At 41.7% G+C, this 23,678-nt stretch overlaps 1 protein-coding gene across 2 annotated transcripts in view; it reads right to left on the reverse strand.

Moving 5' to 3' along the window:
* LOC115113054 (KH domain containing, RNA binding, signal transduction associated 2) overlaps positions 1-23,678 on the reverse strand; it is a 116,139-nt gene that overhangs the window by 63,553 nt on the left and 28,908 nt on the right. For both annotated transcript variants that reach the window (XR_003861070.2, XM_029640260.2), the window contains exon 3: positions 283-399. Coding sequence is in view for 1 of the 2 variants with exons in the window: in XM_029640260.2 (XP_029496120.1) it covers positions 283-399 (117 nt within the window). In the remaining variant the exon portion in view is untranslated. The remainder of the gene's footprint in view (positions 1-282; positions 400-23,678) is intronic.

A 23,678-nucleotide genomic window follows, 5' to 3' on the forward strand; every position in this document is an offset into this window, starting at 1 on the left:
CCTACCCTTTTTGACCATGAGTAAATAGCAGAAATGTAATTGCTTCATCTATGATTATGAATCTGTTTGTGTTCTATGATCATGATTTGTATTTTTTTTTCTTTGTATTCGTTGATTGCATTTCGTATTCATATTTGATGTGTGTATTTTTTATTCTGCAAGGCTCGTTTGACAAAAGAGCCCTTGGTCTTTATGTTAGCTACATGGGACAGTAAGTATTCCATTGAAGGTAAAACAAAAGACAGTCAAAGAGCACATTCTAAGGAGGTGTTGTCATCATACCTTTACTTTGTCCCTCATGGAGCCTTTTCCGAGGATGGACATCTTTGCTCCGGTTTCTTCTTGTAATCTTTTCATGGAATTGCCCCGTGGTCCCAACAGCTTCCCAACAAAATTAAACTGCAACAGAGGAGAGGAAAAGCAATGTTTCTCAAACAGATTCCTTGACTGTTTTCAATTATATACCTTAGAAGTAAATGGAAATTAGGTTATATATTGCAAGGGAAAAAAATATTAGATAAAAATATAGATTACAGTTGGCTAACAATAAACCTTTTAAAATAAATCTTATCATTTTATTCAGAATGTCTGAATTGAAAAAAGACCTGGGAAAAAAAACTGTACAACAAATCAATAACGCTGAGCCATGTGTGTTGCATTACCCAGGTGAATGGGTCTCAGTCTCATCTGAGGTAGAACATAACAGGGTCTGAGTCCCAAATTGCAACCTATTCATGTTATAGTGCACTACTTTTGACCAGGACCCAAAAGGTAGTGCACTATACAGTATATGGAATAGTGTGCCATTTGAGACTCAGCCACGGTCTTCAGTTATCAGCTCCATCCCTTCGTTGGACCACTGAGGTCTAGTCAGTCCCCACTGGGCAAAAACTGGTTGACTCAACATTGTTTTCAGGTCATTTCAATCCCCCAAAAATCTGTGATGACATTGAATCAACGTGGAAAACTGATTGGATTTGCAAAAAGTCATCAATGTAAGGGCTTTTCGCCTTTTTGTTTTACACAACTTTTAACCTAACTCCAAAGATATGGTGCCATTTTTTGTTGATTTCATGTTGAATTCACCAAATGTAAATCAAAACTAGACATTGAACTGATGTCTGTGCCCAGTGGGTCATGTGTCTTGTTAATGCAGCACGGTCATCAATGTTGTATGGAGAGGAAATAAAACGTGTGCACCAGCCAATAATGTCCCTGGTAAAGATCGAGAGGTCAGAGCTGGGAGAGTGAGAAATAATGAGTTTCTTCCCAATGGGAAATCAAGGAATACTATCCAGATGAGGAACTATCAAACACCTGCCTTCAGCACTGGCCAACATAACATCCCACTGACCGTAGACTTGTTGTTGGTCATAAAACATAGCCCTTTGGGTTATTACTGTTACTGTCTTTTTTCTTTATCACTGTTGGAGATCAGCACTGACCACAATGGTGACCCTCAACATCATAATAGCAGTCAGTTAGTTGAGTCATTTGCTAATTGAAAATGTATTATTCTAGGTCTATTCATGCATTAAAACCACAATCAGAACACCAATTTGAAACACCCCATGTGTTAAGTCATTTAGATTTTCAACTACCACCCCCAAATCCTGCTGAGGTCTCTTGTTCTCATTTCTCGACCACCCCGACAATATTTTCAAATGAATGACTTGACCTTCAAATGTTTGGTGTGACCAGCTGAAAACTCAACCTCCTCCAGAGCTGAACAGCTGTCAGCTGGTCAACCACCCATTTCAACATCACCTGCCTTGGCCTCAAAAATGACTATAACCTATTCACAACACTACTCAAGCCCCCCCACTGAGGCTGAGCATACAACTCAGCCAATAAGAGCCATGGCCAACTGTGTTCTATATTGCAGCAGCAGTCTGACAAATACCAAAGAGGCACATGACTGCATACTCAGCGTATCTTATCTCTGACATCATGAAGGAGCACTGCATCCCAGGTCTGCATGAAAAGCAAAAGTATATGGTTGGGTGCTGAACAAAGCACCTCTCTACCTCCATCCCTTCATCCATCCATCCCTCCTTTCTGAGGTGATTGAGTTGAGGACCCTGGTGGGTTATTCTGTCTTCTCTGGGGCTGCTTTAACAGGAATATCCTACAGCTGGCTGGGAGCCCTTGAGCAGATGGCCGCCACGGCTACAGTAAGAAGTAGCTCGCTGGGTGGCAGCAGAAGAGTGTCCTGTTCTCATTACACTAATGAATGTCTGGAGCCGCTCTGAGGCTCCGTGGTGGGCAATTTGGGCTTTTAAGGGGGCACGGTTCAGAGTTAAATTAGGTTTGAAATGATGCAAGGCACCCCCTGCCGCCCCAACACCGGTAGGCCTGAAGATGTTAGAAACTGGGTGTGTTACTAATTCAGCAAGTATGTGGAAATACTGCATGCATTACTATAAAAAAAACTATTGTGTTTATATGAAGAGTATGATTATGATTGTATGCACATAGGATATCAAGTTTGTTGATGCTGAAAAGCAAAAGGAAATATTATTTCTGTTACACTTTATTTTAAGGTACACATATTTTCCACAGGTTTGTAGTTTATAAGAGGCTTTATATTCACAGGAGGCCTTTTGCCTTTTGGTAGGCTATCATTGTCAATAAGAATTTGTTCTTAAACTGACTTGCCTAGTTAAATAAAGGTTAAATGTAAAAAAAAAAAGAGGCCTTTATTATGTCTTATTAGACCTGTTGTATGCCTTAATTAAGTGTTTTCTTATTCAAACATTATACTTCATGTATTACTGGCCACTCCTTAATAACACAAGGCAAGATGCAGTAGATGGTATAGAGTACAGTATATACATATGAGATGAGTAATGTAGGGTATGAAAACATTATATAAAGTGGCATTGTTTAAAGTGACTAGTGATACATTTATTACATCCAACTTTTTATTATTAAAGTGGCTAGAGAGTCAGTGTGTTGGCAGCAGCCACTCAATGTTAGTGATGGCTGTTTAACAGTCTGATGGCCTTGAGATAGAAGCTATTTTTCCGTCTCTCGGTCCCTGCGTTGATGCACTCGTACTGACCTAGCCTTCTGGATGATAGCGGGGTGAACAGGCAGTGGCTCGGGTGGTTGTTGTCCTTGATGATCTTTATGGCCTTCCTGTGACATCGGATGGTGTAGGTGTCCTGGAGGGCAGGTAGTTTCCCCCCGTGATGCATTGTGCAGACCTCACTACCCTCTGGAGAGCCTTACGGTTGTGGGCAGAGCAGTTGCCGTACCAGGCGGTGATACAGCCCAACAGGATGCTCTCGATTGTGCATCTGTAAAAGTTTGTGAGAGTTTTGGGTGACAAGCCAAATTTCTTCAGCCTCCTGAGGTTGAAGAGGCGCTGTTGTGCCTTCTTCACCACACGGTCTATGTGAGTGGACTATTTCAGTTTGTCCGTGATGTGTACTCCGAGGAACTTAAAACTTTCCACCTTCTCCACTACGGTCCCGTCTATGTGGATAGGGGGGTGCTCCCTCTGCTGTTTCCTGGAGTCCACAATCATCTCCTTTGTTTTGTTGACATTGAGTATGAGGTTATTTTCCTCACACCACACTCCGAGGGCCCTCACCTCCTCTCTGTAGGCCGTCTCGTCGTTGTTGGTAATCAAGCCTACCACTGTAGTGTTGTCTGCAAACTTGATGATTAAGTTGGAGGCGTGCATGGCCACCCAGTCATGGGTGAACAGGGAGTACAGGAGAGGGCTGAGAACGCACCCTTGTGGTGCTCCAGTGCTGAGGATCAGCGGGGGGGAGATGTTGTTTCCTACCATCACCACCTGGGGGCGGCCCGTCAGAAAGTCCAGGGCGGGGTCGAGACCCAGGGTCTCAAGCTTAATGACGTGTTTGGAGGGTACTATGGTGTTAAATGCTGAGCTGTAATCGATGAACAGCATTCTTCCATAGGTATTCCTCTTCTCCAGATGGGATAGGGCAATGTGCAGTGTGATTGCGATTGCATCGTCTGTGGACCTATTGGGACGGTAAGCAAATTGGAGTGGGTCTAGGGTGTCAGGTAGGGTGGAGGTGATATGATCCTTGACTAGTCTCAAAGCACTTCATGATGACGGAAGTGAGTGCTACGGGGCGATAGACGTTTAGCTCAGTTACCTTAGCTTTCTTGGGAACAGGAACAATGGTGGCCCTCTTGAAGCATGTGGGAACAGCATACTGCGATAGGGATTGATTGAATATGTCCGTAAACACACCAGCCAGCTGGTCTGCATATGTAGTTTTTCCTGTGATTTGTATCATATTGAACAACAGTTGATGAAACTAACAGTGTAAAAGTGTGAAACAATGTAATCAGTGTTATTTCCTGGTAGTTGCAATTTACTGAAATATAATCTCCACAGGACCTTCTAATCAGCAGGTGTTGTATGGGTGGGAGTTTCATCTTTCCATGCTGACATCACCAGGCAAAATCAGTGCGTTCAGCCCCTCTTTAAACCTCCTGTAAGACTGTAAATGTGTTGCATCTACAGCTCGTCAGTCGTGCTTCTGTGAATCTGAGGACCTGCGAGGCCCTGGTGAGCAACGAGTTTTTACACGGGTCTCTGTGACGGAGACCTGCTTCGTGGGCAGATGTTTTTTTGAAGTAGATGGCATTGATTTTTCTAAATGTTTTCACAGACTGTACAATGCAAGCCACTTTTACCACTCAACTCAAATATTGCATGTTTTGAGCTCGAATCAGGATAATTATCTTACAAATCGATTGCAATCCATTTACAAAATGGTTAAGCATAATCTGTTTGGAGATGTTTCCTGTGACTAATATGTTTCACATCCCACAGTGTCCCCAGTACGCCCTGCTCTACAAATCACTTAGATAGAGATGTGCTCTGTACACATATGTGAAGTTGACGAATCATTGGCTTACCTATTTCAAAACATACAGTACTTTTGAAAGAGCAACTTCTAAACCCTTGTTTCATCAGGTTTTGTGACATTTCTTTGATAGATTATTATCTTACTAAATGCAAGTAGCCCATTCAGAATGCTTGCAAAAACTTCATTGAAAATCCAGTGTGTACTGGCTAATACACAACTTTACAATTTGGGCAATTTAATCGGTGGAATGTCTGCATCTAACAAGTAAGTGAATCTTTCAAGCGTAAACTAAAGTCACAGGTTTAGATCCTGGATTGAAATTAATATTCTTACATCAACAGCTTTTCTTTGTGATAAGTGACTGATGTGGCCTTTAAACAGACTCCCAGACACTTGCAATGTAAGGACAAAGACTCACATCTCCTTAGAGATGAGCCCTGAGATTTCAATAAAACAAAAAGGTGAAGCATCTTCAATAAACACTGTGGCAGCATTCCCACTGAACGTCACACTGGAGGAGAATTGGCTACAAATGACTGTCTTGTCATGCAGCTCACAAAGGAAGTTAACATGGCTGTAATCTATTTAGCCTCTCCTCACAGCACATTTGTCTTCTGACTTCAGCGCTTCACACTTGGACAATTTGAAATGCATTATTCTCCATCTACATTTAACTGCCGTCGTTGGTTTTATTGCGTTTTCTGCTTGCTGAATAGCTGTCTATTTTGTTCTTCGTTGCCCTTGTTTACAACTGTATTAATGCAAATTCAGCATTTTGTGTAGACTAGAAATTGTTTACAGAAGAGGCACGTTAACACATTGTATGCTTAAAAAAGGATCCATCTCCATCTCACCTGTTAATGGACCAATGTTTAAAATGGCATTATCATTAAATTAGCAGAACGATAGAGCTGTTTACCTCTGTATTACAACTATGTAGTGGTTAATCCTACAGTAGTATTGTGAAACATTGAATTCACTACAATGCCGATGGTAATATCACGAAGGAGCCTTTGTCATTGACATTCAGAATCCTCTTTGCCTATTCCAGAGGGAAAGGTTTGAAATAGGCCTCATCTCCAATGCAGCCGTTTTTTAAAACTCAAAATCAAATCATTTCTGGGTAACAATTGTTTTCAAATAAAATGGTCAAAAATAAACAAAAATAGCTTCTTAGCGAAGGGCAATTTCTCAAGTAAGAATTTTGCCGGGACTGTCTGGACGTGGTCTGAGTAGGGAGGGGAAACAAAACCAGGCCTATTAACTATTAACTAATTCACTGTATGTTGATGTCTTCATGGAAGGCCAAAACTCCATCCCACCAAAACAGGCTGAAATTGCAGGCAGTCTTGTCAAACAGCTCTTACCCTAAAAGGGCATTATCATAATTACACAGTATTATTCCAACCTCATAGTGTTGATATATAAAACTGCACTGGGCCTTTAAGAAACAACTGAAAATGGAAACCTTACAGGTGAAGAATCTTATTTTGATCACCTTTGTTGCTGAACATTTTCACACTCAATCATCAAGATTGCAGATGACACTACAGTGGTAGGCTTGATTACCAACAACGACGAGACGGCCTACAGGGAGGAGGTGAGGGCTCCTGGAGTGTGGTGTGAGGAAAATAACCTCACACTCAACGTCAACAAAACAAAGGAGATGATTGTGGACTTCAGGAAACAGCAGAGGGAGCACCCCCCTATCCACATCGACGGGACAGTAGTGGAGAAGGTAGTGTAAGTTTTAAGTTCATCGGCGTACACATCACGGACAAACTGAATTGGTCCACCCACACAGACAGTGTGGTGAAGAAGGCGCAGCAGCGCCTCTTCAACCTCAGGAGGCTGAAGAAACTTGGCTTGTCACCAAAAGCACTCACAAACTTTTACAGATGCACAATCGAGAGCATCCTGTCGGGCTGTATCACTGCCTGGTACAGCAACTGAATGAATGAAATATTCTTATTAAATACTTTTTTCTTTACATAGTTGAATGTGCTGACAACAAAATCACACAAAAAGTATCAATGGAAATCATATTTATCAACCCATGGAGGTCTGGATTTGGAGTCACAATCAAAATGAAAGTGGAAAACCACACTACAGGCTGATCCAACTTTGATGTAATGTCCTTAAAACAAGTCACAATGAGGCTCAGTAGTGTGTGTGGCCTCCACGTGCCTGTATGACCTCCCTACAACGCCTGGGCATGCTCCTGATGAGGTGGCGGATGGTCTCCTGAGGGATCTCCTCCCAGACCTGGACTAAAGCATCCGCCAACTCCTGGACAGTCTGTGGTGCAACATGGCATTGGTGGATGGAGCGAAACATGATGTCCCAGATGTGCTCAATTGGATTCAGGTCTGGGGAACGGGCGGGCCAGTCCATAGCATCAATTCCTTCCTCTTGCAGGAACTGCTGACACACTCCAGCCACATGAGGTCTAGCATTGTCTTGCATTAGGAGGAACCCAGGGCCAACCGCACCAGCATATGGTCTCACAAGGGGTCTGAGTATCTCATCTCGGTACCTAAAGGCAGTCAGGCTACCTCTGGCGAGCACATGGAGGGCTGTGCGGCCCCCCAAAGAAATGCCACCCCACACCATGACTGACCCACCGCCAAACCGGTCATGCTGGAGGATGTTGCAGGCAGCGGAACGTTCTCCACGGCGTCTCCAGACTCTGTCACGTCTGTCACATGTGCTCAGTGTGAACCTGCTTTCATCTGTGAAGAGCACAGGGCGCCAGTGGCGAATTTGCCAATCTTGGTGTTCTCTGGCAAATGCCAAACGTCCTGCACGGTGTTGGGCTGTAAGCTCAACCCCCACCTGTGGATGTCGGGCCCTCATACCACCCTCATGGAGTCTGTTTCTGACCATTTGAGCAGACACATGCACATTTGTGGCCTGCTGGAGGTCATTTTGCAGGGCTCTGGCAGTGCTCCTCCTGCTCCTCCTTGCACAAAGGCGGAGGTAGCGGTCCTGCTGCTGGGTTGTTGCCCTCCTACGGCCTCCTCCACGTCTCCTGATGTACTGGCCTGTCTCCTGGTAGCGCCTCCATGCTCTGGACACTACGCTGACAGACACAGCAAAACTTCTTGCCACAGCTCGCATTGATGTACCATCCTGGATGAGCTGCACTACCTGAGCCACTTGTGTGGGTTGCTACCACTAGAGTGAAAGCACCGCCAGCATTCAAAAGTGACCAAAACATCAGCCAGGAAGTATAGGAACTGAGAAGTGGTCTGGTCACCACCTGCAGAACCACTCCTTTATTGGGGGTATCTTGCTAAATGCCTATCATTTCCACCTGTTGTCTATTCCATTTGCACAACAGCATGTGAAATTTATTGTCAATCAGTGTTGCTTCCTAAGTGGACAGTTTCACAGAAGTGTGATTGACTTGGAGTTACATTGTGTTGTTTAAGTGTTCCCTTTATTTTTTTGAGTAGTGTATAATGTTTACATACCCTACATTACTCATCTGATATGTATATACTGTACTCTATACCATCTACTGCATCTTGCCATCTTTATGTAATACATGTATCACTAGCCACTTTAAACAATGCCACTTTTATGTTTACATACCCTACATTACTCATCTCATATGTATATACTGTATTCTATACCATCTACTGCATCTTGCCTATGCCGTTCTGTACCATCACTCATTCATATATTTTTATGTGCATTTGTGTGTTTAAGGTAGTTGTTGTGGAATTGTTAGGTTAGATTACTCGTTGGTTATTACTGCATTGTCGGAACTAGAAGCACAAGCATTTCGCTACACTCGCATCTGCTAACCATGTGTATGTGACAAATACAGTTTGATTTGATTTGAAATGCATGAGCTTTATGATTTACAAGAATTCACTGAAAACCCGCACCAACCAACGTTATACTAACAGTATTGCACTTTTAATGTAACCTCATTTTGGCCAGATACTAAGGCTATATTAACAATATGATACTGTCCATATAACCGTGGGTTAGTGTGGGTTTTCAGTGAATTTATGTAAAGCAACATTATGGACTAAACGTTCAAATCCTGCTGCTACTGCAGGATTATTTTGCTGCAACAAAACTGGTCAAATTAAGAGTCAACACCTGTATGACACACTTGACTGATCAAAGCAACAGAGTAACATTAGAGAGTAATGTCCTTGCAGGATGCTCTTTTAAAGACAGCTAAATATGTCATTACGCTCAGTTGCAAGAGAAAAGACTAGAGCCACAGATTAGAAAATACTTAGGCCACAGTAGGTACAAGAAAATAAACCATAAACATAAACAATACAATTTCACACAGAACACCAGAAGATCATTTTTTAACACCATCCGACGGTCTGGTCTCCCCTAGACTTGTTACATGGTCCACATGGTTATGTATGATTAGACCTAAAAAATGGGTTCCCTCTTGGTTGGATTTCAGGTGGGTGGTTGTGCACTACACCCTAGCTACCAACCCCAGTTATGTACAGCTAGATGAGATCCGCAGATGGTCTGAGACAGTCAGACCGTCCCTGCCAGTTTAGCCAGCTGTGCTGCTGTGCTATTTGGTAAACCCAGTTCTGGCCTGATAGGGGGATTATAGCCTGAGGCGGAGGTCTGCCTCCCTGCCTGCCTGCGCTTTAATGGCTGAGGGATGACTGGGCGTCAGTGTGTCAGAGGACAGCAGCATTAGTTGCACAGATTTTAGACAGTGGCAAAGAGAGAGAGAGAGAGTGAGAGAGAGAGAGAGAGGGAGAGCAGCACTCTGCTAAGTGGCATCTAGGGGGCTAATGAGCCCACAGGAAGAGAACTGGGATAAGGAGCTATGATAAACTCCAGGAAGTAATGTCTGCACAGACACTAGAACATGTCTTGGGTTTAAGGAATGGGTGAAATGTAATTGTTTAGAGAAATGTTGCTGACAGTTTTGTAATGGTTCTGTTTAGTTTTTGTTTTGTTTTAGCTAGTCTGATGAGCTTTTATCCACTAATTCAGTAATGCTCCTATTGATTCAATACAACATGCACTCCAAAAAGGTAGTAAGTAATGCTGTAGACCAGGGGTATTCAACTCCTGACCCTATGGGGTCCGGAGCCGGATGTTTTTTTGTTCTACATGATAATTAATTGCACCCACCTTGTGTCCCAAGTCTAAATCAGTCCCTGATTAGAGGGGAAGAATAAAAAACGCAGTGGAACTGGCTTGGAGGTCCAGAGTTGAGTGTGAGGGCTGTAGAGAGTGGAGTCAAGATTGCAAGTTTACTCCAAGAAAGATGCAGTAGAGTCAATGACTGCTTCTTCAGTCTACTCGGAGGCAGTAGAGTCAATGGCTGCTTCTTCAGTCTACTCTAAGGCACTAGTGTCAGTAACTGTCTTGAGCTCAAGACTCTTGACAGTGTAAATACTTGATCTCATCCCGAATATGAGTAGAATTTTAAAAGAAGATGCTACAATATGATCTTTGAAATCTATGCTTGTAATTCAATTGGAAAGGAAAGTTGTAGGCTAAATTATATCAACAGAACCGCTTGCAGACAACTAAGGAAAGCCAACTGGAAATGCCTCAAATAATGATCAGTTCAAGTAATCATGAGAATCAATGCCTTCATCCTGACCTCAGCAAATACAAAATATGGAAAACATTTGGAAAGGACAAAACAATCCTGGGGATCGTGTGTGTGTGTGCGTGAGTGAGTACAGTATTTAGGGGATATACTGCATTTTCGCACATTGATCCCCTATGAAACAGCGATGAAAGACGCAGAATGCAAAGCAACAGCAGGAAAAAGCTTGTGATGAATCTGGTGCATTAATATACACATTGAGCCTTGGCACAGAGGGCCAGCAGCACAGATGTTGTGTAAACAAACAGGACATTAGAACTCCTTCCTGTGAAGGGGAAAAGCTGACAGGTTACTAAAGCCATTATCCGTACAGATGAGGCTCACCAACCCCACAGTGAACGCTGCTGCCTCCCTGTCTGAGTGGCCAAAACGATTTTGGACCATGAAACAGAGAAAAGCGTGACAGTCTTACGCTCTCCAAGATCAGCAGTCAGCCACACAGTTTTCTGGAGGAGAAATAAACACGATGAAATATTGTATCTATAAATTGTTGTTGTATCTCAATGTATTTATGCTTGCTAGCTCTTTGACAAGCTTTTAGTGTCCAAAAAGAACTGTCTGGGTATTATTAATGATTCATCCTACGCAGTGTCAAAAGATGACAATCTAGAATACAAACATTTCTCCACAGATCAGAATGTTTGGGGGCGTACAAGTTTTCCGCCGGAAGCAGATGGTCAACTGAACTATTTACAAACGGGGAGGAAGGACCAAACACTCAAGACCTCTGCTTTGCTCTCTGAGGAAAACAGTTTATGCCTGAAGCCTCTCTGCAGCAAGCAAAACAACTTTTTATCACTACTTTTGTATACTATCTCATAAACAGCTTTGTGTAAAACAAAGAAACCAACAGAAGTGTCTCAGCAGGTTTCCAAAGCAGAACCGAAGATACCGTCTTACATCCACTTAACTTTTCCTACAATGTGCTGTAAGGTCCTATTGAGGTGCTTATCTATGTTAAACACCTTTCAACAAGGTAGGTCCTCCTTTGGGACAACGGATTTCTTTGGCAAGACAACAATGGGATTATTCTATGTGCAAAGTGCAGATACACTGCTATGTAAAGGTCACAATAACTGAAGACCGATAAGAAACCTGAATCGGTGAGGCCCACAGGACCAAATGTCATTGTATGTGTACCTGGAGGAAGAATTTTCATGTGGAAAAGATCTTAATGCCCTTAAAGGCTCTTAAAACCCAAACACATGACTGGGTATACTTAAAGCTTAAGGAGCTGGGGTTTTGTTTATCAGGGCACACAGGTATAGATGCAGGTATAGACGGAGGAAATGCAGATGAGTTTTGTAAATGACATAAATTGACTGAAAACCCACACTAATACATGGTTATATTAACAGTATTTCCCTTTTAATGTGGACTACTTTTGGCCAGCTAATAGCCTAACCACCTATCAAGCAACATGGATTAAACGTTCAAATACTGTTGCTGCAGGATTATTTTGTTGTGACAATATAGGTCAAATTAAGATCCTACACCTGTAAGCAATTTTGAGAAGAAAAAAACATGTTATATTTGTATCAGTACTAGCATGGTTTGTTTATATTGTAGGTATTACATATTTTAATGTTTTAATCTACAGTATATATATATTGACACGGTTAGTCTTTTTGTCATACACATGTCAAGGACACATACATATATATGCATATGTGTGTGTCCTTGACATGTGTATGACAAAAAGTTGTTAATTATCATGGCAAAGGTATGATGTGTAGATAGATATACAGACAGCTCTGAGCTTCTGTGTTTGGTGACTATTTGTTGCATCCACATTTTTTTAAATTTTTTTTATTAACTAGGCAAGTCAGTTAAGAACAAATTCTTATTTTCAATGACAGCCTAGGAACAGTGGGTTAACTGCCTGTTCATGGGCAGAACGACACATTTGTACCTTGTCAGCTCGGGGATTTGAACTTGCAACCTTTCGGCTGCAAGTCCAACTCTCTAACCACTAGGCCACCCTGCCTCAGCTTCCTCCTCTCATCTGTGCTGGCTGTAAAAATGACAGGACGACTGCCAGCAGGGAGGATTCAAAGGTGGACAGAAAAGACAAATAAAAAGTACTTCCCAACGGGGACGGATTGCCTCTTGGGGACCTGTTAAAAGACTGCACGCTCTGGAAAACAATGTAATGAGAAAGTTAGGTGGTGCAGCTTTATTCAGGGACGGACTGGGAACAGAAATCAGCTCTGGTGTTTCTAACACAGCGGCCCATTTTTCCCCCCCTTGAGGCCCATTTTAAAAAATGGGCCTCCATTTAAAAAAAAAAACTATGCCCCAACAACAGCCCTTTTATTTGACTGTGGTCTCCATTAGCCCAATAATTATCATTTGGTGCAAAAAATAGAAATATAACTAGTGTGACAGGCCCACGGGGCTAATAATAGACCAACCCATCTGGCATTTGCCCAAAATGCCAGATTGTCAATCCACCCCGGTTTTATTAGCGGAACGTGCAGCATCAGCAAAGGTGTCAAAACAAGCCTGTTATGCCTGACGCAGCTTGTAAAATGGTGCCTTTTTTCATCATCTTCAGGGAGTGCTGTCCATGGGATTATAGATAGGCCTTCAGTAAATCAATCAAGGGTAGCTAACATGGTACTTTATTTCTCTCAACAACCCAGACTCACATCACTCGCAGAACAGAAAAGTGTTTCATTTGACTAAAGATTGACTGTTCAAACACTGACATAATGGTTTTCTCGCTGTTGTGTGGCATGGTTGTGGAAAGAAATAACATACCAAGTTAGCTACAGGCTTTGGGTGGGTCAAGCAGTCTATCTGACACCTTGGCCAATCATGTGGAAGGCCTGTGAAAACATTGGGTTTGATGGTGATGCAACGAAGGTCAATACAACACAAGCTAAATCTCTCTTTCCACAGTTATTGATTGCTTTCAAAACATTCACAGTCATCTGAGAAGTGATGAGATACGAACAATCTCAAACTATGACATCAAGGATAAAATGTTTAACGTGCTGCAGTACAGAAAATAAGGGACTTCATATGCTGACTAGGCTATTTTTCTGCAGTACAGTAATTGTTGTTAGACAACTCTTGTATCTAATGATCAGTCCCCGTGGATTGCTCCATGCTTGCTTACTTTGCAGTGCACCCCAGAGGGGCAGTAACTTTTTCTGCTTAGCCTTAGATATAAATTAAGATGATATTTACAAGATTTATGCTACTATATCCATCTATGATGGTTGAGTATGTATTCTAACATTAACAAAATAATGAATGGGGAATCTTTTAACAATTCTTTCAACAGGACACAGCTGATGAGACATTGATTGATGGTACCCAGTCATCTGTGATGCCACTATTCCTGCCAAAGATAACATGTTCTAAAATCTCTCTCAATTTTCTTTAGTGGTGTCTTAAAGTATCATAATAATCTTTATAAACTCAAATACTACACATTTTTATTTTACCTTTATTTTACTAGGCAAGTCAGTTAAGAACAAATTCTTATTTTCAATGACAGCGGGTTAACTGCCTGTTCAGGGGTAGAACGACAGATTTGTACCTTGTCAGCTCAGGGATTTGAACTTCCAACCTTTCGGTTACTAGTCCAACACTCTAACCACTAGGCTACCCTGCCGCCAGGCTATCATGTTATCACTTGACCAATCAGGGCACAGATAACAGTATCGCAATAAGGTAATACAATTAGATTCCCATATTCTCTCACAGAAAATACCTGACAATTTACTGTAACCAAAGGATTTACTGTAACCAAAGGATTTACTGTAACCAAAGGATTTACTGTAACCAAAGGATTTACTGTAACCAAAGGATTTACTGTAACCAATATGGGATTGAGATAATCACGATTCAATAAAACAATTTGGCTAAAATACTGAAATATCCATTGATTGATAGATTCTCCCCCACAAACCCCCTACACACTCCTAAATCTCCAAGTGTAATATGGGCGTTTCCATGGAAACCCCATCTGCTGACATTACTAGTTAGTAATGTTGGTGAGCCCCATTCGTTTCTCCGCCCCTGTTTCAATCTACAGTCCTTGACTTATATCGCTGCTGTATGGCATCCAAGGCCTCAGGAGCCTGTGTCAGCAGGGACTGTATCTTTCAGTGGTAGCTGGCGCAGTGTGGTAGTGGCATACCAAAACGGTTAGGGATTCTTAGAGAAGATAGACAGCTGCAAAAAAAATGGAGCCTTACACTAGCTGCTGCTAAAGAGTGATGTTACACAAATATACTGTATAGAGCTGAGTGGCTTGTCATTTTGGGGTTTCTGTTCAGATAACATTACCAGGGAGGTAAAGACAGATCATTCATTCTGTATTATCTAATTGTAATTCAAGATTATTGGAATACTTAACTCTCAGAATTATTTAATTTCCCACTGTAACTCTACGATGGCACATAATGATGAGTTTGGGGAAAGTCTGGAATTAAGTGTATCGCAGGCATTGCCTATCTGACCCCACCTTATGCCAAGGTACAGCTACAGTATAATATGGGTTATGAAGAGTATAAAAGCTTGAAGTTAAAGCTGTGTTTTTCACCTTTATTTCATAATATCAATGAAAGGACACAACATAAGAGCTGATATAATTAGTCAAGATGTCTCTGTGGACACAGCTGTCCAGAAATATAGTACAGTACTGGGAGGGCTGATCAGTTTGGCACATCTCAGATGGGGACCGAACAAAAACAGCCTGCACTACTTTATGCAAATGCCAAAATTAAAATCAACCTACTTTAATGAGGACATCAAAGTGGCGCCATGCAACTGGAGCTCTGCCTAAGTCACTGACTGCAGAACCAGAGAGATTCTGCTCCAGTGCTCCAGAGCCCCCTCTATTATACACTTCTGAACACACAGGGCCACTTGGCTCCGGCTCTTAAATCAAATCCAAGTTTATTTGTCAAGTGCGCCGAATAGAACAGGTGTAGACTTTACAGTGAAATGCTTACTTACAGGCCCTAACCAACAGTACAATTTTTAAGTAAAAAATAGGTATTACAGTGCCTTGCAAAAGTATTCATCCCCCCCTGGCATTTTTCCTATTTTGTTGCATTACAACCTGTCATTTAAATTGATTTCATGTAATGGACATACACAAAATAGTCCAAATTGGTGAAGTGGTAAATGGGTAGATTTAAAAAATTACTTGTTTCAAAAAATTCAAAAAAATAAAAACATAAAAGTGGTGTGTGCATATGTATTCACCCCCTTTGCTATAAAGCCCCTAAATAAGATCTGGTGCCACCAATTACCTTCAGAAGTCACATAAGTAGTTGAATAAAGTCCACCTGTGTGAAATCTAAGTCTCACATGATCTGTCACATGATATCAGTATATATACACCTGTTCTGAAAGTCTGCAACACCACTAAGCAAGCGGCACCACCAAGCAAGCGGCACCATGAAGACCAAGGAGCTCTCCAAACAGATCAGGGACAAAGTTGTATAGAAGCACAGATCAGGGTTTGGTTATAAAAAAATATCAGAAACTTTGAACATCCCACGGAGCACCATTAAATCCATTCTAAAAAATGTGAAAGAATATGGCACCACAACAAACCTGCCAAGGGAGGGCCGCCCACCAAAACTCACGGACCAGGCAAGGAGGGCATTAATCAGAGGCAACAAAGAGACCGAAGATAAAATAGGAAAAATGCCAAGAGGGTGAATACTTTCGCAAGCCACTGTAGGTTAACAATAGATTAGTAAGGAAATAAAATACAACAGTAAAAAGACAGTGAATAATAACAATAGCGGGGCTATATACAGTAGTGAGGCTATATACAGTAGTGAGGCTATATACAGTAGTGAGGCTATAACAGTAGCGAGGCTATAACAGTAGCGAGGCTATATACAGGCACCGGTTAGTTGGACTAATTGAGGTAGTATCTACATGTAGGTATGGTTAAAGTGACTATGCATATACTGTATGATAAACAGAGAGTAGCAGTAGCGTAAAAGAGGGGTTGGTGGGTGGTGGGTGGCGGGACACAAGAGATTTGAGATCTTAGAGATTTGAGACTTGTTTAAACACAGAGAGATCCTGATGAAGACAAAAATAACTTTCTCACAGATGATCAACCTGAAAATGAGAAACATTGGATCTATACTAAGTCATGATTGTTTTACTGTAAGGTTTCACACCAAGCAAATCAACCCATTGTGTAAAAGGCCATTCAAACAGTATGTTGCATACATTGACCAAAAGATAAATGCAGCCTTTTTTTAAGTAACTTGGAAAAGGCACCTTAACCATCTACGGTATACTCATTATGTTTAAATGGATCACCCATAATATGATTTAATAACAGTATTCACTGTCAAGCCTCACCTTAAAGTTTTGAAGCACTACTCAAGCGCTATCACAAGGATGGAAGCAAGAAGGCTCGTTATTACAGTAACCAGTAGCTGTTGAGTGTGTCAAAGGTTGACACTTGCAATGCAGCAGCAACTCACCTTAGCGTGATTTGTATGTGTGCCTGCCTGCCTACCTGTGTGTGCGTGTTTGATGGTCACTTGGCTGTCTCTGGATCTAGCCCTCACCCTCTTCACCTCTGCACCTGTCTCTGTCTCATGGCACCAATTATTTAGAAGAGAGCAGGACCCACGCAGCAGCACTGAGCCAGGTCAGTTCTACAGAGTTACCTCTTCTCTGCAGGAGTCACCCTGTCAAAATAGTATACAGCTCTGCTAGTGAGCTGCCCCAACTGTCAACTCTACAGAGCTGATTGAACAGATTCCATCATTTATACCCTGCACGTTTTCAAGTTATTCAAACCCTAACCCACAAATTCTAATATTTCACCACTAGCTTTAATTGTCAATCATATCAATAGGCCTACAGCCCCTCTTTTCCTCCAGTACATGTTTTATTACTGCATGATATTCCCAGTTTTTGACTGATAGGTTTTCCCATATTAGAGAGATGAACTGTGTGGTAATTGAATAGCTGGAGTTGTTCCAGTGCTTTGGATAGCAGAACAGCGTGTCTAATACAGATGAGCCAGATGACACCACTACTTTTATCCAGAGGCGTCCAGATAGTGTTACAATATTAAATGAGATACATTATGTAGTTTTGGCGTCAAAGAGCCAATGTTTTTGGAATATCATTTTTGGCTCCAGTTAGTCCGTATAATTTAGCATCAATCACCAGGTGCATACCCTTAGGGCAACAGATTGTACAATGACTTCTGGTGACTAATATGGGTTGGTATGTGATTATTTGTTGTTGTAAGACATACGTTGATAAATACAACTTGATAAAGAACACGTAGCAATTTATTCCTGCTTAATAGCCATGCAGACTTAAATTTAACTTAGACAAAAGTCTTGCAAACAGTGCTGAATACTGGCATTTCAAATGGATTTTCTTATTGCATTCTAAATACAGTTATCGTGCAACCCACAATGCATCCTCTAAATCTCATTTCAGTCAGTCACAATCTTGGTTGCCAGCAGCTACAGAGCCTTCAGAAAGTATTTACACCTCTTGACCTTTTCCACATTTTGTTGTGTTACAAATTGGGATTCAAATGGATTTAATTGTAAAAAAAAAATCAACGATCTACACAAAAAGAAATCGAAAGTGGAAGAAATATTTTGACTTTTTTTAACACTAATATATCTTCATTAAATAGATGTTCAACCCACTGAGTCAATACATGTTAGAATCACTCTTGGTTAAGTCTCTAAGAGCTTTGCACACCTGGATTGTACAATATTTGCCCATTATACTTTTTTCAACTTTTCAAGCTTTGTCAAGTTGGTTTGTTCATCATTGCTAGACAGCCATTTTCAAGTATTGCCATAGATTCTCAAGCCAATTTAAGTCAAAACTGTAACTAGGCCACTCAGGAACATTCAATATCATCTTGGTAAGCAACTCCAGTGCATACTTGTCCTTGAGTTTTAGGTTATTGTCCTGCTAAAAGTTGAATTTGTATCCCAGTGTCTGTTGGAAAGCAGAATGAACAAGGTTTTCCTCTAAGATTTTGCCTGTGCTTACTGTAGGTCTATTCTGTTCATTTATCCCCCCCCCCAAAATGCCCTACTCCTTGCAGATGGAAAGCATACCGATAACATGATGCAGCCACCATCATGCTTGAAAAGATGAAGAGTGGTAAACAGTGATGTGTTGTATTGGATTATGTAATCAGGACAAAAAGTTCATTTCTTTGCCATATTTTTTGCAGTATTACTTTAGTGCCTTATTGCAAACAGGGTGCATGTTTAGGAATATTTGTATTCTGTACAGACTTCCTTCTTTTCACTCTGTCATTTACGTTAGTCCTGTGGAGTAACTACCATGTTGGTGATCCATCCTCAGTTTTCTCCTATCACAGCCATTAAACTCTGTAACTGTTTTAAAATCACCATTGGCCTCAACGTTAAATCCCTGAGCGGTTTCCTTCCTCTCCGGCAACTGAGTTAGGATGGACGCCTGTATCTTTGTAGTTACTGGGTGTATTGATAGACCATCCAAAGCATAATTAATAACTTAATTAATTAATAACACCTATGCTTTTTTATCTACCAATATGTGCTCTTCTTTGCGAGGTATTGGAAAGCTTCCCTGGTCTTTGTGGTTGAATCTGTGTTTGAAATTCACTGCTCGACTGAGGGACGGCTCTTGCAGATAATTGTATTTGTGGGGTACAGAGATGTGGTAGTCATTCAAAAAATTATGTTAACCACTATTATTGCTCACAGAGTGAGTTTATGCAACTTATTATTTGACTTGTTAAGCACATTCTTTTTACCCCTGAATGTATTTAGACTTGCCATAACAAAGGGGTTGAATACTTATTGACTCAATACATTTCAGCTTTAAATTTTGTATTAATTTGTGAACATTTCTCAGAGCAAAATTCCACTTTGACATTGTGTGTAGTAGATCAGCTGCAAAAAAATATGAATTTAATCAATTTTAAATGCAGGCTGTAACACAACAAAATGTGGAAAAAGTCAAGGGGTGTGAATACTTTCTGAAGACACAATACAATAATAGTAGTTCCTAGAAGTTGGTTGAATTAGGGCCCCTTAGGCACAGGTCACAGGTGGCAGACAAAGAAAAGTATGAAAGGAAAGATTCACTCATGTGAACTGGTGTTTGGTCTAGTGTCCTTGAAATATATGGTCAAAATGTTTCATAGCATGAATGTATTTTCCCATGTGTGACCATTGAGCACCTCTAGCTTTCATTCTATATTGGAAGAGTAACATAAAGGCATGTATGAAGGTTGGCAAACAAATTAACTATAATAAGTACTATTTTCAACTGTAAAAAAAGTACAGCTTATTATCTGTAGAGAGTGCATTAACGTAGGCTAGAGCAGGGGTGTCAAACATTCGGCCCGAGGGGGGGGAACGACCTTAATATAAATCAAATCAAATGTTATTGGTCACATACACATGGTTAGCAGATGTTAATGCAAGTGTAGCGAAATGCTTGTGCTTCTAGTTCCGACAGTGCAGTACTATCTAACAAGTAATCTAACCATTTCCCCAACAGCTACCTAATACACACAAATCTAAAGGGGTGAATGATAATATGTACATATAAATATATGGATGAGCGATGGCCGAGCGGCATATGCAAGGTGCAATAGATGGTATAAAAGGGTGCGAGGGTTAACACAGCAGCCTTGCGAGGGTTAACACGTTTAAATGTTTTACTCACATCGGCAACGGAGAAGGAGAGTGGTGGGGGTGGGGGGGTAGCAGTCCTTGCTAGATGGCCGCGACCGTGGCAGTGTATTGTCCTCAATGCGGTCAAAGAAGGCGTTTAGTTTGTCTGGAAGGGTGACGTTGGTGTCCGTGACGTGGCTGGTTTTCTTTTTGTGGTCCGCGATTTCCTGTAGACCCTGCCACATACGTCTCATGTCTGAGCCGTTGAATTGACTCCACTTCGTCCCTGTACCGGCATTTTGCTTGTTTAATTGCCTTGCGGAGGGAATAACTACACTGTTGATATTCAGCCATATTCCCAGACCTCTTTCTATGGTTAAATGTGGTGGTTCGGGCTTTCAGTTTTGTGCCAATGCCACCATCCATCCACGGTTTCTGATTGGGGTTGGTTTTAATAGTCACAGTGGGTACAACATCTCCAATACATACTTATTCACCGAGTCAGTGTATAGGTCGATTTTGTTCTCTGAGGCTGACCGGAACATATCCCAGCCCGCGTGATCAAAACAATCTTGAAGCGTGGGTTCCGATTGGTCAGAACAGCGTTGAATGGTTCTAGTCACTGGTACATCCTGTTTGAGTTTCTGCCTATAAGACGGTAGGAGCAAGATGGCGTCTTGGTCGGATTTTCCGAAGGGAGGGCGGGGGGTATGCATAGCGGAAGTTAGAATAGCAGTGGTCGAGTGCATTAATCAACATGTAGATAGAATTTAGATAGCCTTGTTCTCAAATTTGCTTTGTTAAAATCCCCAGCTACAATAAATGCATCCTCAGAATATATGGTTTCCAGTTTACATCGAGGCCTGTGAAGTCCCCTGAGGGTCATCTTGGTGTCTGCTTGAGGAGGAATGTACACAGCTGTGACTATACAGTGCCTTGCAAAAGTATTCATCCCCCCTGGCGTTTATCCTATTTTGTTGCATTACAACCTGTAATTTAAATGTATTTTTATTTGGATTTCATGTAATGAACATACGCAAAATAGTCCAAATTGTTGAAGTGAAAAAACGTACTTGTTTCAAAGAATTCTCTCAAATAAAACACTTAAAAATGGTGTGTGCATATGTATTCACCACCTTTGCTATAAAGCCCCTAAATAACATTTAAAAAAAATATATATATAGTTTTTTATTTCACCTTTATTTAACCAGGTAGGCTAGTTGAGAATAAGTTCTCATTTACAACGGTGACCTGGCCAAGATGAAGCATAGCAGTGTGAACAGACAACAACACAGAGTTACACATGGAGTAAACAATAAACAAGTCAATAACACAGTAGAAAGAAAAAAAGAGTCTATATACATTGTGTGCAAAAGGCATGAGGAGGTAGGTGGATAATTACAATTTTGCAGATTAACACTGGAGTGATAAATGATCAGATGGTCATGTGCAGGTAGAGACACAGGTGTGCAAAAGAGTGGAAAAGTAAATAAATATAAACAGTATGGGGATGAGGTAGGTAAATTGGGTGGGCTATTTACCGATGGACTATGTACAGCTGCAGCAATCGGTTAGCTGCTCAGATAGCAGATGTTTGAAGTTGGTGAGGGAAATAAGTCTCCATCTTCAGAGATATTTGCAATTCGTTCTGGTGCCACCAATTACCTTCAGAAGTCACATAATTACTTAAATAAAGTCCACCTGTGTGCAATCTCAGTCTCACATGATCTGTCACATAATCTCAGTATATATACACCTGTTCTGAAAGTCTGCAACACCACTAAACAAGGGGCACCACCAAGCAAGCGGCACCATGAAGACCAAGGAGCTCTCCAAACAGATCAGGGATAAAGTTGTGGAGAAGTACCCCTCAACACCTCTCACCACCCCGAAAATACCATCCCCACATTGAAGAATGTTGGTGGCAGCCTCATGCTGTGGGGATATTTTTCCATCGGAAGGGACTGGGAAACTGGTCAGAATTGAAGGAATGATGGATGGCGCTAAGTACAGGGATATTCTTGAGGGAAACCTGTTTCAGTCTTCCAGAGATTTGAGACTGGGACGGAGGTTCACCTTCCAGCAGGACAATGACCCTAAGCATACAGCTAAAGCAACACTCTGGTGGTTTAAGGGGAAACATTTAAATGTTTTGGAATGGCCTAGTCAAAGCACAGACCTCAATCCAATTGAGAATCTGTGGTATGACTTAAAGATTGCTGTACACCAGCGGAACCCATCCAACTTGATGGAGCTGGAACAGTTTTGCCTTGAAGAACGGGCAAAAATCCCAGTGGCTAGATGTGCCAAGCATATACCCCAAGAGACTTGCAGATGTAATTCCTGCAAAAGGTGGCTCTACAAAGTATTGACTTTGGGGGTGGTGAATAGTTATGCACGCTCAAGTTTTCAGTTTTTTTGGTCATATTTCTTGTTTGTTTCACAATAAAAAATATTTTGCATCTTCAGAGCGGTAGGCATGTTGTGTAAATCAAATGATACAAACCTTTCCAAAAATCCATTTTAATTCCAGGTTGTAAGGCAACAAAATAGGAAAAATGCCAAGGTGGTGAATACTTTTGCAAGCCACTGTAACTGACGAGAATTCTATTGGGAGGTCAAATGGCCGGCATTTAATTGTAAGGAATTCTAGGTCGGGTGAGTTCCTGTATGTTGTTATGATTACACCATGAGATGTTAATCATGAAGCATACTCCCCCGGTCTTCCTCTTCCCAGAGAGGTGTTAACCCTCCTGTTGTGTTCGTTTCATGTTAATTCATTCTGTGTTCCTGGTCCAAAATGACTGCACCATTATAGCTGATTATAAATCCATAATAATACATATATTTGTTATGTATGGTACGACGTGCTGTTTGTCATACTGTACGTTGTTATGATTTGAGATAGTGTGTTGTTTGAGAGATGAATGGGTTGTCAGGATGAGTGCCACATGTCATTAAACGAGAGAGTGATGTGCAATGTGAAACTGTGCGGATGTGCGTTCTTTTATAAATTTGTTTTTGATTTTTTATTTTTTTTTTCCCCTTTTTTCCCCCAATTTCGTGGTATCCAATTGTTTTTAGTAGCTACTATCTTGTGACATCGCTACAACTCCCGTACGGGCTCGGGAGAGACGAAGGTTGAAAGTCATGCGTGCTCCGATACACAACCCAACCAAGCCACTGCTTCTCATCCAAACCGGAAGCCAGCCGCACCAATGTGTCTGAGGAAACACTGTGCACCTGGCAACCTTGGTTAGCGCGCACTGTGCCCGGCCCGCCACAGGAGTCGCTGGTGCGCGATGAGGCAAGGATTTCCCTACCGGCCAAACCCTTCCTAACCCGGACGACGCTAGGCCAATTGTGCGTCGCTCCACGGACCTCCCGGTCGCGGCCGGTCGCGGCCGGTTACGACAGAGCCTGGGCGCGAACCCAGAGTCTCTGGTGGCGCAGCTGGCACTGCAGTACAGCGCCCTTAACCACTGCACCACCCGGGAGGCCCCGGATGTGCGTTCTTTGACAGCTAAGCTAGATATAACATTGGCA

Source organism: Oncorhynchus nerka, linkage group LG28, assembly GCF_034236695.1.
Source record: "Oncorhynchus nerka isolate Pitt River linkage group LG28, Oner_Uvic_2.0, whole genome shotgun sequence".
NCBI lineage: Eukaryota > Metazoa > Chordata > Actinopteri > Salmoniformes > Salmonidae > Oncorhynchus > Oncorhynchus nerka.